The sequence below is a fragment of the Dasypus novemcinctus genome, chromosome 7, assembly GCF_030445035.2.
Source record: "Dasypus novemcinctus isolate mDasNov1 chromosome 7, mDasNov1.1.hap2, whole genome shotgun sequence".
Classification (NCBI taxonomy): Eukaryota; Metazoa; Chordata; class Mammalia; order Cingulata; family Dasypodidae; genus Dasypus; species Dasypus novemcinctus.
Window position 1 is genome coordinate 69,202,152 of NC_080679.1, and position 12,352 is coordinate 69,214,503.

The 12,352-nt window shown below is 36.3% G+C and overlaps 2 protein-coding genes across 3 annotated transcripts in view; both read left to right on the forward strand.

The window, feature by feature from the left end:
- TTN (titin) overlaps positions 1-12,352 on the forward strand; it is a 284,068-nt gene that overhangs the window by 51,596 nt on the left and 220,120 nt on the right. For both annotated transcript variants that reach the window (XM_058300570.1, XM_058300571.1), the window contains exon 45: positions 2,588-2,644. In XM_058300570.1, coding sequence (XP_058156553.1) covers positions 2,588-2,644 — 57 coding nt within the window. The remainder of the gene's footprint in view (positions 1-2,587; positions 2,645-12,352) is intronic.
- On the forward strand, positions 3,378-10,437 carry LOC131279181 (muscle M-line assembly protein unc-89-like). Its single transcript, XM_058300572.1, has 2 exons — positions 3,378-3,585; positions 3,724-10,437. Exon 2 carries the CDS (start codon positions 3,810-3,812, stop codon positions 10,164-10,166), a length of 6,357 nt encoding a protein of 2,118 aa, XP_058156555.1. The 5' UTR covers positions 3,378-3,585; positions 3,724-3,809; the 3' UTR covers positions 10,167-10,437.

Consider the following 12,352-nt stretch of genomic DNA (forward strand, 5'->3'; position numbering starts at 1 on the left):
CCAAGGAAATGTACCAAAGAAGGTTAAAATGTTGTAGTTCAACCAACATATATTGAGTTTTTTAAATTGTCCCTGATATTGTGCTAATTTTAAATTTAATTGTTTTAATATTAAGAAGCATAACAATTTTCATCTACCCTTTATTTTCAGATCTGGAAATTGTAGCTATTTCCAAGGATGCCATGGAAATAAAAAATAGGTCCTGAAAATGAGAGGGCTCTGTCTAAATCAAAATTAGTGATCTCCAGGTATTTCTCAAAAAGTGACGCTGCCTTTGTAGCCTCAGATCCTCTTGGATCTGTAGAACCACCTCATGGCGAGATCATTATTTTTGTTGTTATTGTGATTGATTCTCCACAATGTCTGGAAGGGCATGAATAAAGCTATCTGGGCAAGGGATAACTTCTTCATTTTATCCATTCCATTAGTTAGGTACTAATGAAATGAGAAAATTATTCTTTAGTGCTGGAAGCCCAAGTTGTGTGTCCACAGGCAAATAAACCTCACTAATTCCTTGAAAAGAAGTGTGTGGAAGAGGTGGCATTTCTAGGGAGGGGTCTATGGAGAGCTGTGGCCTCAAGTTCCCCCCTGATCTTGGCCATCCTATTTCTTTTTCTTTTTTAGGAGGGATTGAACCCAGGACCTAGTACATGGGAAGCAGGCACTCAAATCACTGAGCTACACCCACTCCCCGCCCCCCTTTTTTTCCTGGCCATCCTATTTTTGAAGTGTTAGAGATGAGCAAGGGAAGTACATTATTGTGCACACAACTGTGTTGGCACTGGGTTTTGCAACAGTGATCTTTCCTGCCCAGTAGAGAGAATCAGGCTCATTAATTTACTTACTGTATCTCCAGTACATACTGAGCACAGGGGTGCTTTTGTCCTTTTTAATGTGAGACTTCATTCTATAGTTATTTTTGGTTATAATTTCCATAGCCTCTAAAGGGAATACCTCAAGCACTGAGGTCTAGTTACATAAATTAGATGGAAAATTCTACCACCTAAAGAACTGACCCTCAATTTTACTGCAGATACTGGCTAGCACAGCAACCATAATCACACAGAATGACTATTTCTCCCAGAGGTAGTGTCTACAAATCACAGGTGACAGCTGTGACAGCAGTGTAATTGGGAGGAGGGAGGAATGTTGGTCTTTTAACTAGCTTCCTAAAGAACCCGGCACTGTAACACAGTACTTGAACATCATGTTCCTAGGATGGATTTGAGCTGGCCTTTTATTTTTATTTTATTTTGTTTTTGCCCCAGGATTTCCAGTTCACTCAATTCCAATTGATTATGTTTTAAGTGTTCTCAGAACATAAGTTTTTTTTACTTTTATTTTTCTTGGACAGACCAGACTGACTGACTTGTACTTAAGAAGGTTCAAAGACAAGCCAGTTTTAGGTTTTTGTGGAGTGAAGGTTCAGGTACAGTTGTCTAATTATTTAACCTAAGGTCAATCTTTCTTTGTTCCTCTTAAATTTTGGCCTGGTAACTCCACAAGATCAAGGAGCAATGTAAAACTCCTGTCAGCCTGTTTGAATAGAGTCCTTGTGTGTATAATAAGCATAAATGCATCAGAGATAAGTTTTAGGACTAACTTGCTGCCTTTATTCTCATCCTAATGACATTCCAACTTCTCTACATTCAGCGTGTCTTTACTCTTCCAACAAAGCTAATTTATTTCTTTTCCTAACTTCATCCTTACATAGCAAAAGAATCGCAAACCAGGACAGTTACAAAAAATACCCCTGGGTCAGATACTAAAAATATTAAAACACTCAGAGCCACAAATTAAAACAACCTGGGATGTTAAAAGAGAATCGTCATTCGACGACTGTCATTAACGATGACATCGCTTGTCATTAATGTCATGCCAAAGGCCATAAGGAGCTGAAAAACAAGGGAGTCAAGTCTACTGACAAGTTCCTGGAAAGAAGAGTACAAATGGCATCAGGGTACCAGCCTTTCCCAGGAAGGTGCCCCAGATGATTGTGTCTCAAGACTGAGCCTGTTCCTTTTATGTAATAAAAGCAATTTTGAATTTAGGATTCTTCGTTTCACTCCTTAATGTATAATTGGATTTGGTGTTGTATAAAGTTGTGAAAAATGGTTCAAATCAAAGTAGTATCTACTAGTAGGAAATGCTTAATTCTGCAGGAAAAACTGAGGGTAACCCTCAACTAAAATCGGCAAATTAGAAAATGCATGTTCCTTCTGAATGTGATTTCACCTCTTAGCAAGTGTTCATTCAATAAGACATTTTGAAAAAAGAATATTCCTTTACTTTGTGGGTTGCTTTTCTGAATGCATGTAAAAGCATGGGAAATTGCAAAACTGAAAGTAGAAATCTGATAGAGAACTTAAAATAAAAATGTTTTAAAATCTTTCTAGCAACATTGTCATATAAGCTCAGTGATATGCTTGGCATGTATTTTTGTGCATTGGGGGGTGCCGTTTTCTATTATTACAATAAAGAGATAATAAAGAGGAAACAATTTAATCTTATAAACCACAAATTGATCCAGAAAATAGATGCAATTAATCACTAAAATCTCTTTAAATGTTTTTTTTTTCCATTTTAGCCCCTGAATCAATTTTGCATGAGAGGATAGAACAACAGATTGAGATGGAGATGAAAGGTATTGTTATAATGAATGTGAGATTTATGTAGACATTGCAAAGGATTAATAGAATCCTTGAGCTGTCTTCCTTCTCTTAGTATTATTGAGAAAAATTACATGGATGTACAAATATATCTCTTAGAGTATATATTAATATGTTGCATGCCTGGTTTAGTATGCCAACAGTTACATGCATTTCATGATAATTGGTTTTACAGTAATTCAAAACTCTGTATTTAAAATGTATTAGCCATTTTCAACTTCATATTTGTAGCCATTTTCAGAAGATTGTGTTAGAAAACATCATCTTAATGCATGAAGTCTTGAAGTAAAAGTTTGTTTTCAAAACCACGATGAATTGATGTGAACAATAGACAATAACCGAATTGTCATTCTCAGAATGCAATGTCATGAATGAATTATGATTGAAATGCTATTTTACTTAGGATGTGTGAAAATGTTACATTCCCATTCTGGTTTACACTTCACGCACACGTATCATTTTAACATTGATATGTCTCTTACACTGGCTTGCAGATAGCTGCCTTATGTGATCCTTATTGCCTGCTTTTCTTTGCATAACATTGTGACTTTATGGCTGTATTAGTTCGAATAAACGCCTTCTCATTTTATTTTAGCTAATTATTTATGATTATAGTTCTTGTATATACTTTTAAATAGTTAATTCTCAAAAATATAATAATTTACAAACAAAAGGATCAGAAAGGGCGTTTATTCCACACTCTGCAAGTCAGGTAAGATTTTCCTCTTAGGGATCAAAAGAACAAAGTTTTCCTGATCTCAAAACAAATATGCACAGGAACATGTTATTTTGAAATGCATTTTTGCTTGTTCAAGAAGAAATTTCAGCAGTTTGAAGAAAAGACCAGACAACGAACGATTTTCGTGTCAGAATCTTTTAAACAGAGCATGGTGTTGCGTTTATTCGAACAAATATGGTGAGTGAATTTTTTTATGGATTTGTGAGAATCTGTAGCATGCACTTTATTTCATTTCCTATTTTGCAATTTCATTTACTTTCAACTTTTTCAGATACTATGGAAAATAGTAAAATACTTTATAATTTTTTTTTTCAGAATTATTCTCTGAGGGGGAATCTGAACATTCAGAAAGGGATACACGCGATGCCTTTTCAGATTCAGAAGACATAGACCACAGCTCCATGGCCGCTAAAAGATATGCAAGCAGAATATTGTCTACAAGTTCCTGGCCTGAATATTTCAAGCCCTCTTTTACCCAGAAACTTACTTTTAAATATGTTTTAGAGGGTGAACCAGTTGTTTTCACATGCAGATTAATTGCCTGTCCAACTCCAGAGATGACCTGGTTTCATAACAGTAGGCCTATCCCCACAGGTCTCCGTCGAATCATAAATACTGAGAGTGATTTACATCATCACTGTTCTAGCTTAGAGGTTAAAAGGGTCCAAGACAGAGATTCTGGAAGCTATAGACTATTAGCAGTTAATAGTGAAGGATCAGCTGAATCAACTGCATCATTGCTTGTTATTCAAAAAGGGCAAGATGAGAAATATTTAGAATTTCTGAAAAGAGCAGAACAGACACAGGAAAACCTGGAGGCTTTAGTTGAAAGGAGGGAAGACAGGATAAAGGTTGACTTAAGGTTTACTGGCTCGCCCTTTAACAAAAAACAAGATGTGCAACAAAGGGGAATGATGCGAACTATACGTTTTAACACAAGTCCTGGCAAGAAAACAGATTTTATATATGATGGAGAATACTTAGAAAGTAAATCTGACATAAGCAGGTGGGTTAATATAGGTGAAAGTTTCCTGGATGAGGAGACCAAAATGAAGTTGCAACGTTTAAGGGAGGCTAGAAAAATTTTAGTGGAGAAAAAGAAATTATCTCTTTTAGATGTGCCATCTGAAATAAACTCAAGACCTCTGAGAAGTGAAGCTAGTCATACAGAGATTCTGTTCTCTAGAGAGGAAATGGAAAGCAGGTCGAAGTCTGAACTAGCTGAAAATAGGAGAGATAATTCAACTGAAGACATTATCCAAAATCCACCAGCTTTTCCAAATGAAGTGGATCAAAATGTAGACTACAGAAAATCTCCTACAGTCATTCAAACTACTGTTGATGAAGAAATGCTTCAGACCAAAATAAGAATGAGCCAAGAGGCATTTCTAAAAGAAAGTCTACCAAAAGACTGGTTATATGACAGGACATTAGAAAATGAAAATACCCAAACAAGAGGACAAATTGAAGAAACAGTGACTAAAACTATAACTGGAGAGTCATATGAATCTGTCACTAATGTACATAAGAATGAAGAAATATGCAAAACCCCTGAAAAGGTATCTGAAGTTATTATAGCACACACCAGGGAATCTTTAGGTTCATTTGTAAACATTAAAGAAAATGAAGAAATAGATAGTGAAAGAATAACAATGGAGGATTTGAGAGAAGTACAACATTCTGTTTCCACAAATGTTGATGAATTCCAAACTGACCAGGAGGAAAAACACACAAAATTTTTTGAAAACCTTTTCCAAAATCATCCACAACGTTGCCCACCTTCATTTCTCCAAGAAATTGAATCTCAAGAAGTTTATGAAGGTGATAGTTGTAAATTTGTGTGTCATTTCCAAGGGTATCCTCAACCCATAGTAATGTGGTATAATAATGATATACCAATCCCACATAATCGGGGCTTTATCACTCATACCTTGGAAAACTACTCAACACTAACTTTTTCCTCTGTTCTGTCTCAAAATGAAGGTTCTATCACTTGTGTGCTGTTTAATCAATATGGAACAGTAAAAACAACTGGCACACTTAAAGTGAAAGCAAAACAAAGATATGATGTTGGACCAATGTTCCATGACTACGCTGATGAGGAAGAGGAGCTGGCATTGCTGTTTGACCAAGCAAAAGGCATTGGTCCATCTTTGAGACAGGAGGGTCAAACAAATCTCCCTATTTTCAAACCTAACCCTACAGTTCCTCCCTCTGCAGACACAGAATTGCTTTCCTTTCCTGTGGAAATTCAGATAACAGCAGCTACTCCTACCCCAGAACAAGATAAAGAGGCAAGAGAATCACGTACATGTGTGGAGTTGGAACCCGAAGCAACACCTCGAGATCAGGCTACTCAGTCACCAAAACACAAATTTGTATTTTCATCTGATATTACTAATGAGCCTCCAAAACTGTTACAAGAAATGCCAAAGCATTCCAGGTGTAGAGAAGGGGATTCTGTAATATTTGAATGTTTAATAGCAGGTGAGCCTCAGCCCCTTGTAACGTGGTTTAAGAATGGGACAGTTTTACAGCAGAGCCAGAAGTTTCAGTTTGAAGAAGTTAATTGCAGCCACAGACTATATATTAATGACCTTAATACTCAAGATTCTGGAAAATATATATGTGTTGCTGAAAACAATTCAGGAATAGCTGAGAGTGTTTCATATCTAACAGTGGAACCTGTCACTCACAGGAAATATGGCCATTTAGAAAACATTGGTGGAATTTACTCAAAATATTCCAAAGGTCAACAAGTACAAGTTCAGGGAGAATCTGTAAAAGCACATTTTTATGATTATCCAGCCACTCCTCTTACTCCCCAATCTAATATAAAAGAACATTTTGTAAGGGAATGTTTTCAAAGCCTTGAGATAATTGAGCAGATAGACCAGAAAAATGAGGTGCATTGCACATCATCTAGAGAAAAACTACCCACATTTATGCATGGCACTTCAAGAGCCATAAAAATTAACAAGCCTCTCAGGGCCGAACTCATAAAACGCCAGGATGAAGGGAAAGAGGGGCATGTAAGTGAACAAAAAAATCTGCATGGAGCAGAGGGTACATTTGTAGATAACTTCAGTGAAGTTAAAGAGATAGGAAATGATTTTGGAAAATTTGGTGGACCAGAAGAGGAAAATGTTCAAGAATGTACCCAAAGTGACTATTTACCAAATATCCACTTTGAGAGAACTGCTGATAGTTACCTGACAAAAGACTCATCTGTCATTGGAGATGAAGAACTTGGTGAAGAGAGACACTACCCAGGAAAAAAGGTGAAGCGTAGAATTGCTGCATTTGAAAAGTTACAACATGTAGAAAAAGGAGTTCTAGAAAAAAGACATACCAAGAAATCATTCGCTATTATTCCTCAAAGGAAATTTAATGAGAGAGATTTTCCATTAAAGCAAAGAGAATCCAGATTGAGTGAAACTTCCTGTGACCTAAACGTAAATATACATCAGGCAGAGAAAATGTCTCCAAACGTCGAACCAGATTCATGTAACATTGGAATGAATTTAAAACGATATTCCTCTCATACCCATAAGGAATTTGAAGGACAAGAAAGGGAACAACAGAAAGAAATAGGTCTGCTAGATCAATCTGCAGTTTCTGAAAGGGCTGGACCTGAAGGTCCCATAGCATTTGACTTAAAGCAGTCTCAGACTCTAACAGAAAATGCCGACGTAAAATTCCAAGAATTAGATAGTGGTCAACCAGAAGAAACTTATTTTAAACTTCAACATCCTGCCTCTGAAACAACCGATTCTGACAACATTGTATTTGTTCTAAAACAAATGTATTCTCATATAGGAGATCCAACTCAGGGGTACCAAGGACAAGAAAGTAGACAACAGGAGGAAATGCATTATAAAAAAGAAATTCCTAACCTTGAAACATTGCAATCTGATATACAGAATACCTCTAGGAATGGGCAAAATAGCTTTTTTAGCAATCAAGAAATTTCTTTCAGTCAGGAGCTTCCATATAGAAGCATGATGGAGAAAAGTAGTTCTGATGAAAATACCCTTTCTTTGGAAAAAGAAGTCCATCATATACAGGAACAAAAGTCAGACATTTTAGAAATTGATCTTTCTCTCAAATCCTTTTCTGAAGAAATTCACAGTGAATCATGTGCACTCCTTCAACCTTTATCTGCAGATGTAGAAGAAACTGCTTCTGAGACAAACGGTTCTCCAGCAAATGGAGACAGAAGTTTCATTTCACATTTGAAAAAGGCAGCAAGTGAGAAAAAGCTTTCAGAGGTTTGTGAAATGAAGGAAGAATGCCCTTTGGAATTAGAGTCAGGGTCATTTAAAGGGCAGGATGATGAGAGGCAAGGATATGTAAATATAACTTTGGCAGAACAGGAAGGTGATCCTCAGGAAGCAGACATAACCCACAGAAAGCTCTCCCTGAGTCAGTGCTTTCCATTCCTGATGACTGAAGAACAGCAGAACCCAAAGGAACAAAGAAATGAAACACTTTCTGACTCTAGAAAAGAAAAAAGTGTTGAAGAAATTCAAGTTCAAAATGCAACCTCTTTCTCTGTTTCTGAAGGAGAAAAAATAGAAACTTGTTTTTCTGAAAATCTTTCTAAATTCGATGATGCATATGCCACCGAGGTAATAGAATCTGAGACCTCCCTAACACAATATTTACTTACTGCTGGGAAGCATGAGGTTCCTGAAACTAAAGACACCAAGCACAAGGCAAAATTCATCCAGAGTGACTCAATCACTGCAGTGGAGGTTGAAGAAGTAACTTTCAACACAGTGTATGAATATTACAACCAACAGCAGGAATCACTAGGTCGTCCACTTTCTCCTGAATCTGATATTTCAGTTGATGTGGCAAGTACAAGCAGTGAAGAAATCTCTGAGTTAGATCAGTTTTACACTCCACCATCATCAGTAGAACATTTTGAATCTCCAAAGTCACCTGATTCATATTTTACTCCTTCAGATACTACTAAACAATTCTCAGCAAGTTCAGGAGGTGAGACTTTGGAGAGAGATCGCACACCTTCAGAGAACGCAGCAGAAAGATACTCAACACCTTCTGAAGGAGAGGTAGCAGAAAGATATTCCACACCCCCAGGGGACACCCTAGAGAGATATTCCACACCCCCAGGGGAGGCACTAGAGCGATATTCCACACCCCCAGGAGAGTCTCTGGAGAGATATTCCACCCCCCCTGGAGAGGCACTAGACAGATACTCTACACCCCCAGGGGAGGCACTGGAGAGATATTCTACCCCTTCAGGAGGAGAAACAGCTGAAAGATATGCAAACCCTACTGGAGGACCAAAACCCACTGGAAATTTTAAAATGTCCCCATCAAAAATAGAAAGAGAGGACAGTATGCCACGTGAACTTTTCCATACACCTACAGAGGAGAGAAATTCAGCTTATGAAATGTGGCATTCTGATTCATTTGGTACACCCAACGAAGCCATTGAGCCAAAAGACAATGAGATGCCTCCATCTTTCATTGAACCTCTGACCAAAAGGAAGCTCTTTGAAAATACAACGTTAGGCTTCATTGTGGAAGTTGAGGGCCTTCCAGTTCCTGGTGTGAAATGGTATCGAAATAAATCTTTGCTAGAGCAGGATGAAAGAATCAAAATAGAAAGGGTAGGTAATGTGTGTTCTTTGGAAATTTCTAACATTCAAAAAGGAGAAGGAGGAGAGTACATGTGCCATGCTGTGAACATCATAGGGGAGGCGAAGAGCTTTGCAAACGTAGACATAATACCTCAAGAAGGAGGAGCAGTGGCATTACCACCTCCGGTAACACATCAGCATGTGATGGAGTTTGATCTGGAAAACACCACATCATCAAGAACACCATCTCCTCAAGAAATTGTCCTGGAAGTTGAACTAAGTGAAAAAGATGTTAAAGAATTTGAGAAGCAAGTGAAAATAGTCACAGTTCCTGAATTTACTCCTGATCATAAAAGCATGATTGTGAGTCTAGATGTTCTTCCATCAAATGTAGTAGATCCAGACATGGCTGCAAGGAGGGAAGAAGACAGAGATTTAAAAATTGATTTAGAAGTATTTGAAATGCCTCCTCGGTTTATAATGCCTATTTGTGATTTTAAAATTCCAGAAAATTCAGATGCCGTATTCCAATGTTCAGTTATAGGCATCCCTACCCCAGAAGTCAAATGGTATAAAGAATATATGTGTATCGAGCCAGATAATGTTAAATATGTGATTAGTGAGGAGAAGGGAAGACACACCCTTAAAATTCGAAACATCGGTCTTTCAGATTGTGCAACCTACAGGTGCAGAGCTGTAAACAGTGTAGGAGAGGCTATTTGTCGGGGATTCCTCACCATGGGAGATTCAGACCTCTTTGCTGTGATAACAAAGAAAAGTAAGGTGACTTTAAGTAGTTTGAAGGAAGAATTAGTCTTAAAAAGCAAATATTCAGACAGCTTTTTTGAATTTCAGGTGGTAGAAGGACCTCCCAGGTTTATCAAAGGTCTCTCTGACTGTTTTGCACCACCAGGCACTGCAGCTTATTTCCAGTGTTTAGTTCGAGGCTCTCCTAGACCCACCGTTTACTGGTACAAAGATGGGAAATTGGTTCAAGGGATGAGGTTCAGTTCTGAAGAAAGGGGCATAGGGTTTCACAACCTATTTATAACAAGTTTGGTAAAAAGTGATGAAGGTGAGTATCGGTGTGTGGCTACAAACAAATCAGGAATGGCTGAGACCTGTGCCACACTCACTTTAACCTAAAATTTCTTGTGCAATATTTTAGTGCCCCAATAATTATTAGAATTGACTTGAGTGCTTTCAACTTTTCCAAAAAGAAATGGATCTATAACAGTTCTAAGTACTTCTACTCTCTTTAAATGAATTACATTGAAGACCCCTGGGGAAGTAATTTCACTGGGTGGAAATCTCATCTTTGTAATACATGTAAATATTCTGTTAACATGGAATCTTCACTTGTGTCAATTATGCTGTGAATCATCAAGAATGATTAAATCTCTACTTGGCTACCTAAGTGTTTCTTCTACTTTACTCTCATTCCTCCTTCTCAAAGTGATTTCAGCAAAATGCACTCTCTTTTAGAGGATAAACTATATTTGCAAAAGTAGAATGGAAAATTGAGGACCCCACCAGATGACCACACAGAGAAATTGATAAAGGGAACTTTCCTCTCTTCTCCAGTTATAACTCATCTTTGCATGTTAACCCTTTTACATGCTTATTTACTCGAACTTGAAATTGACAAAACAGAGAGAACAACCACAACCCAAAAAACCCAATGCAACCCAACAGGTAACTCTAGAACCTGTTTTACAATTCAATCTTAATATGTTATTTTATGCTCTTTAAAAATATTTTCATTATTAATATCCTTCTCCTTAAGTATTTCAACTCTTACTAGTTTTGAAGGGACCAATGGTGCTCTTTGCAGATAGGGTTCACCTAGAATAGGGTTCACTTTTGGAAATACTTCATTTTCTCAATTTTTGAGATGGCATCAATTGTAAAACGCAGCACTAATTTAATATCAGCTTGTTGGGGGATGGGAGAAATGGCCATATTACATTAACAGATGAATTTTAAACTGCATTCCAATTTTACGGTCTTTAAAATTAGAAAAAGCAGGGTGGGCATTTTTTAGAACTAAGACAATATGGTAGTTTTTCAGATTATTTACAAATAAAGACTAATAAGATTTCTTGCCATTTTCATTGAATTCCATTTTTAAACTAAAAATTAACAAACTGAGTATAGTCTATTTCATTAAGATGTGTGTATGTGTATACAAATATATAAAATGACCATTTTTCAAAATTAAAATTATAAATTCACAAAATCTTTAACTTTCAACTATCATTATCAATGCAGACCTAAATCTACTTATAAATGATGTAATAAAATAAATAGAAATTCAGTTTTCTTACTTGAAAATGAGGGGGTTGGAACAAAAGACCTCAAAAGTAACCATCGCTATGATTTTATGCCATTCTAATGGTACTTTTAAAAAATATAACTGAGAATAAATTTTACTTTTTCAAAAGACAATGAAAGAAATAATAGGATGTAGTAATCAAAGTTATGAAACTTACCTACCTTCAACAATAAACTCTTAAATTACCATTAAAATGGTTATATTTGTCACCTGCATGGAGCAGCATTTAAGTACTGTAATCATATTAACCATGTCAATTTTAATTTCCAAGCAAAAGAATTCCTGTATCCAATTATGCTATGTTGGTGCCATCTATCAAATTTATATTCAACAATGAGTATTTCCTAACAGTCTTCCAAATTAAAGAAGCAATTGGGAGAATGTGCAGTCAGGCTTCCCTCCAAAAAAGATAAAAAAGCAAAAAACATTTGTTTCATTTGTTTTGAATCACGTAACTCATCACGACAGATACACTGCAGTGGGGCAATCATTTTTGTTTCAACTAATGAGTTGTGTAGGTAGGCAATATCTGTAATAATAATTATAGATATAATATCACATCATAAATACCTGAAATAAAACTAATTTTATAGGCTAGGGATTTACGGATTTATTCTACTCTTTCACATAATGAATGTTTAAATAAATTAGAAATTCAGGTCATGACAAACATGACAAGCATATTTTACCCAGACATTATACAGCATACAGAGCAACAGTTCAAAAACTGTTTCTTAAAAAGAAAGAAAAAGTTTTATTGCCCTTTGCAGAAAGGGCTGGGGAATACCTTTTTTTTTCATATAACGAGAAGAACTTTATTTGCTTTTGCTCATTAGAATTCTGTTAGTCTCAGTTGCATTGAACTTTAGCATATGAAGAATAATAATAACTGAATAAATAAAAATTAGCTTTGCCCACACTTGGCTTACTTATTAATTGTAGATAATTAAATGGATTTTTAAAATTTCCTGACTCAATGGTATATTTAACTTAAAAG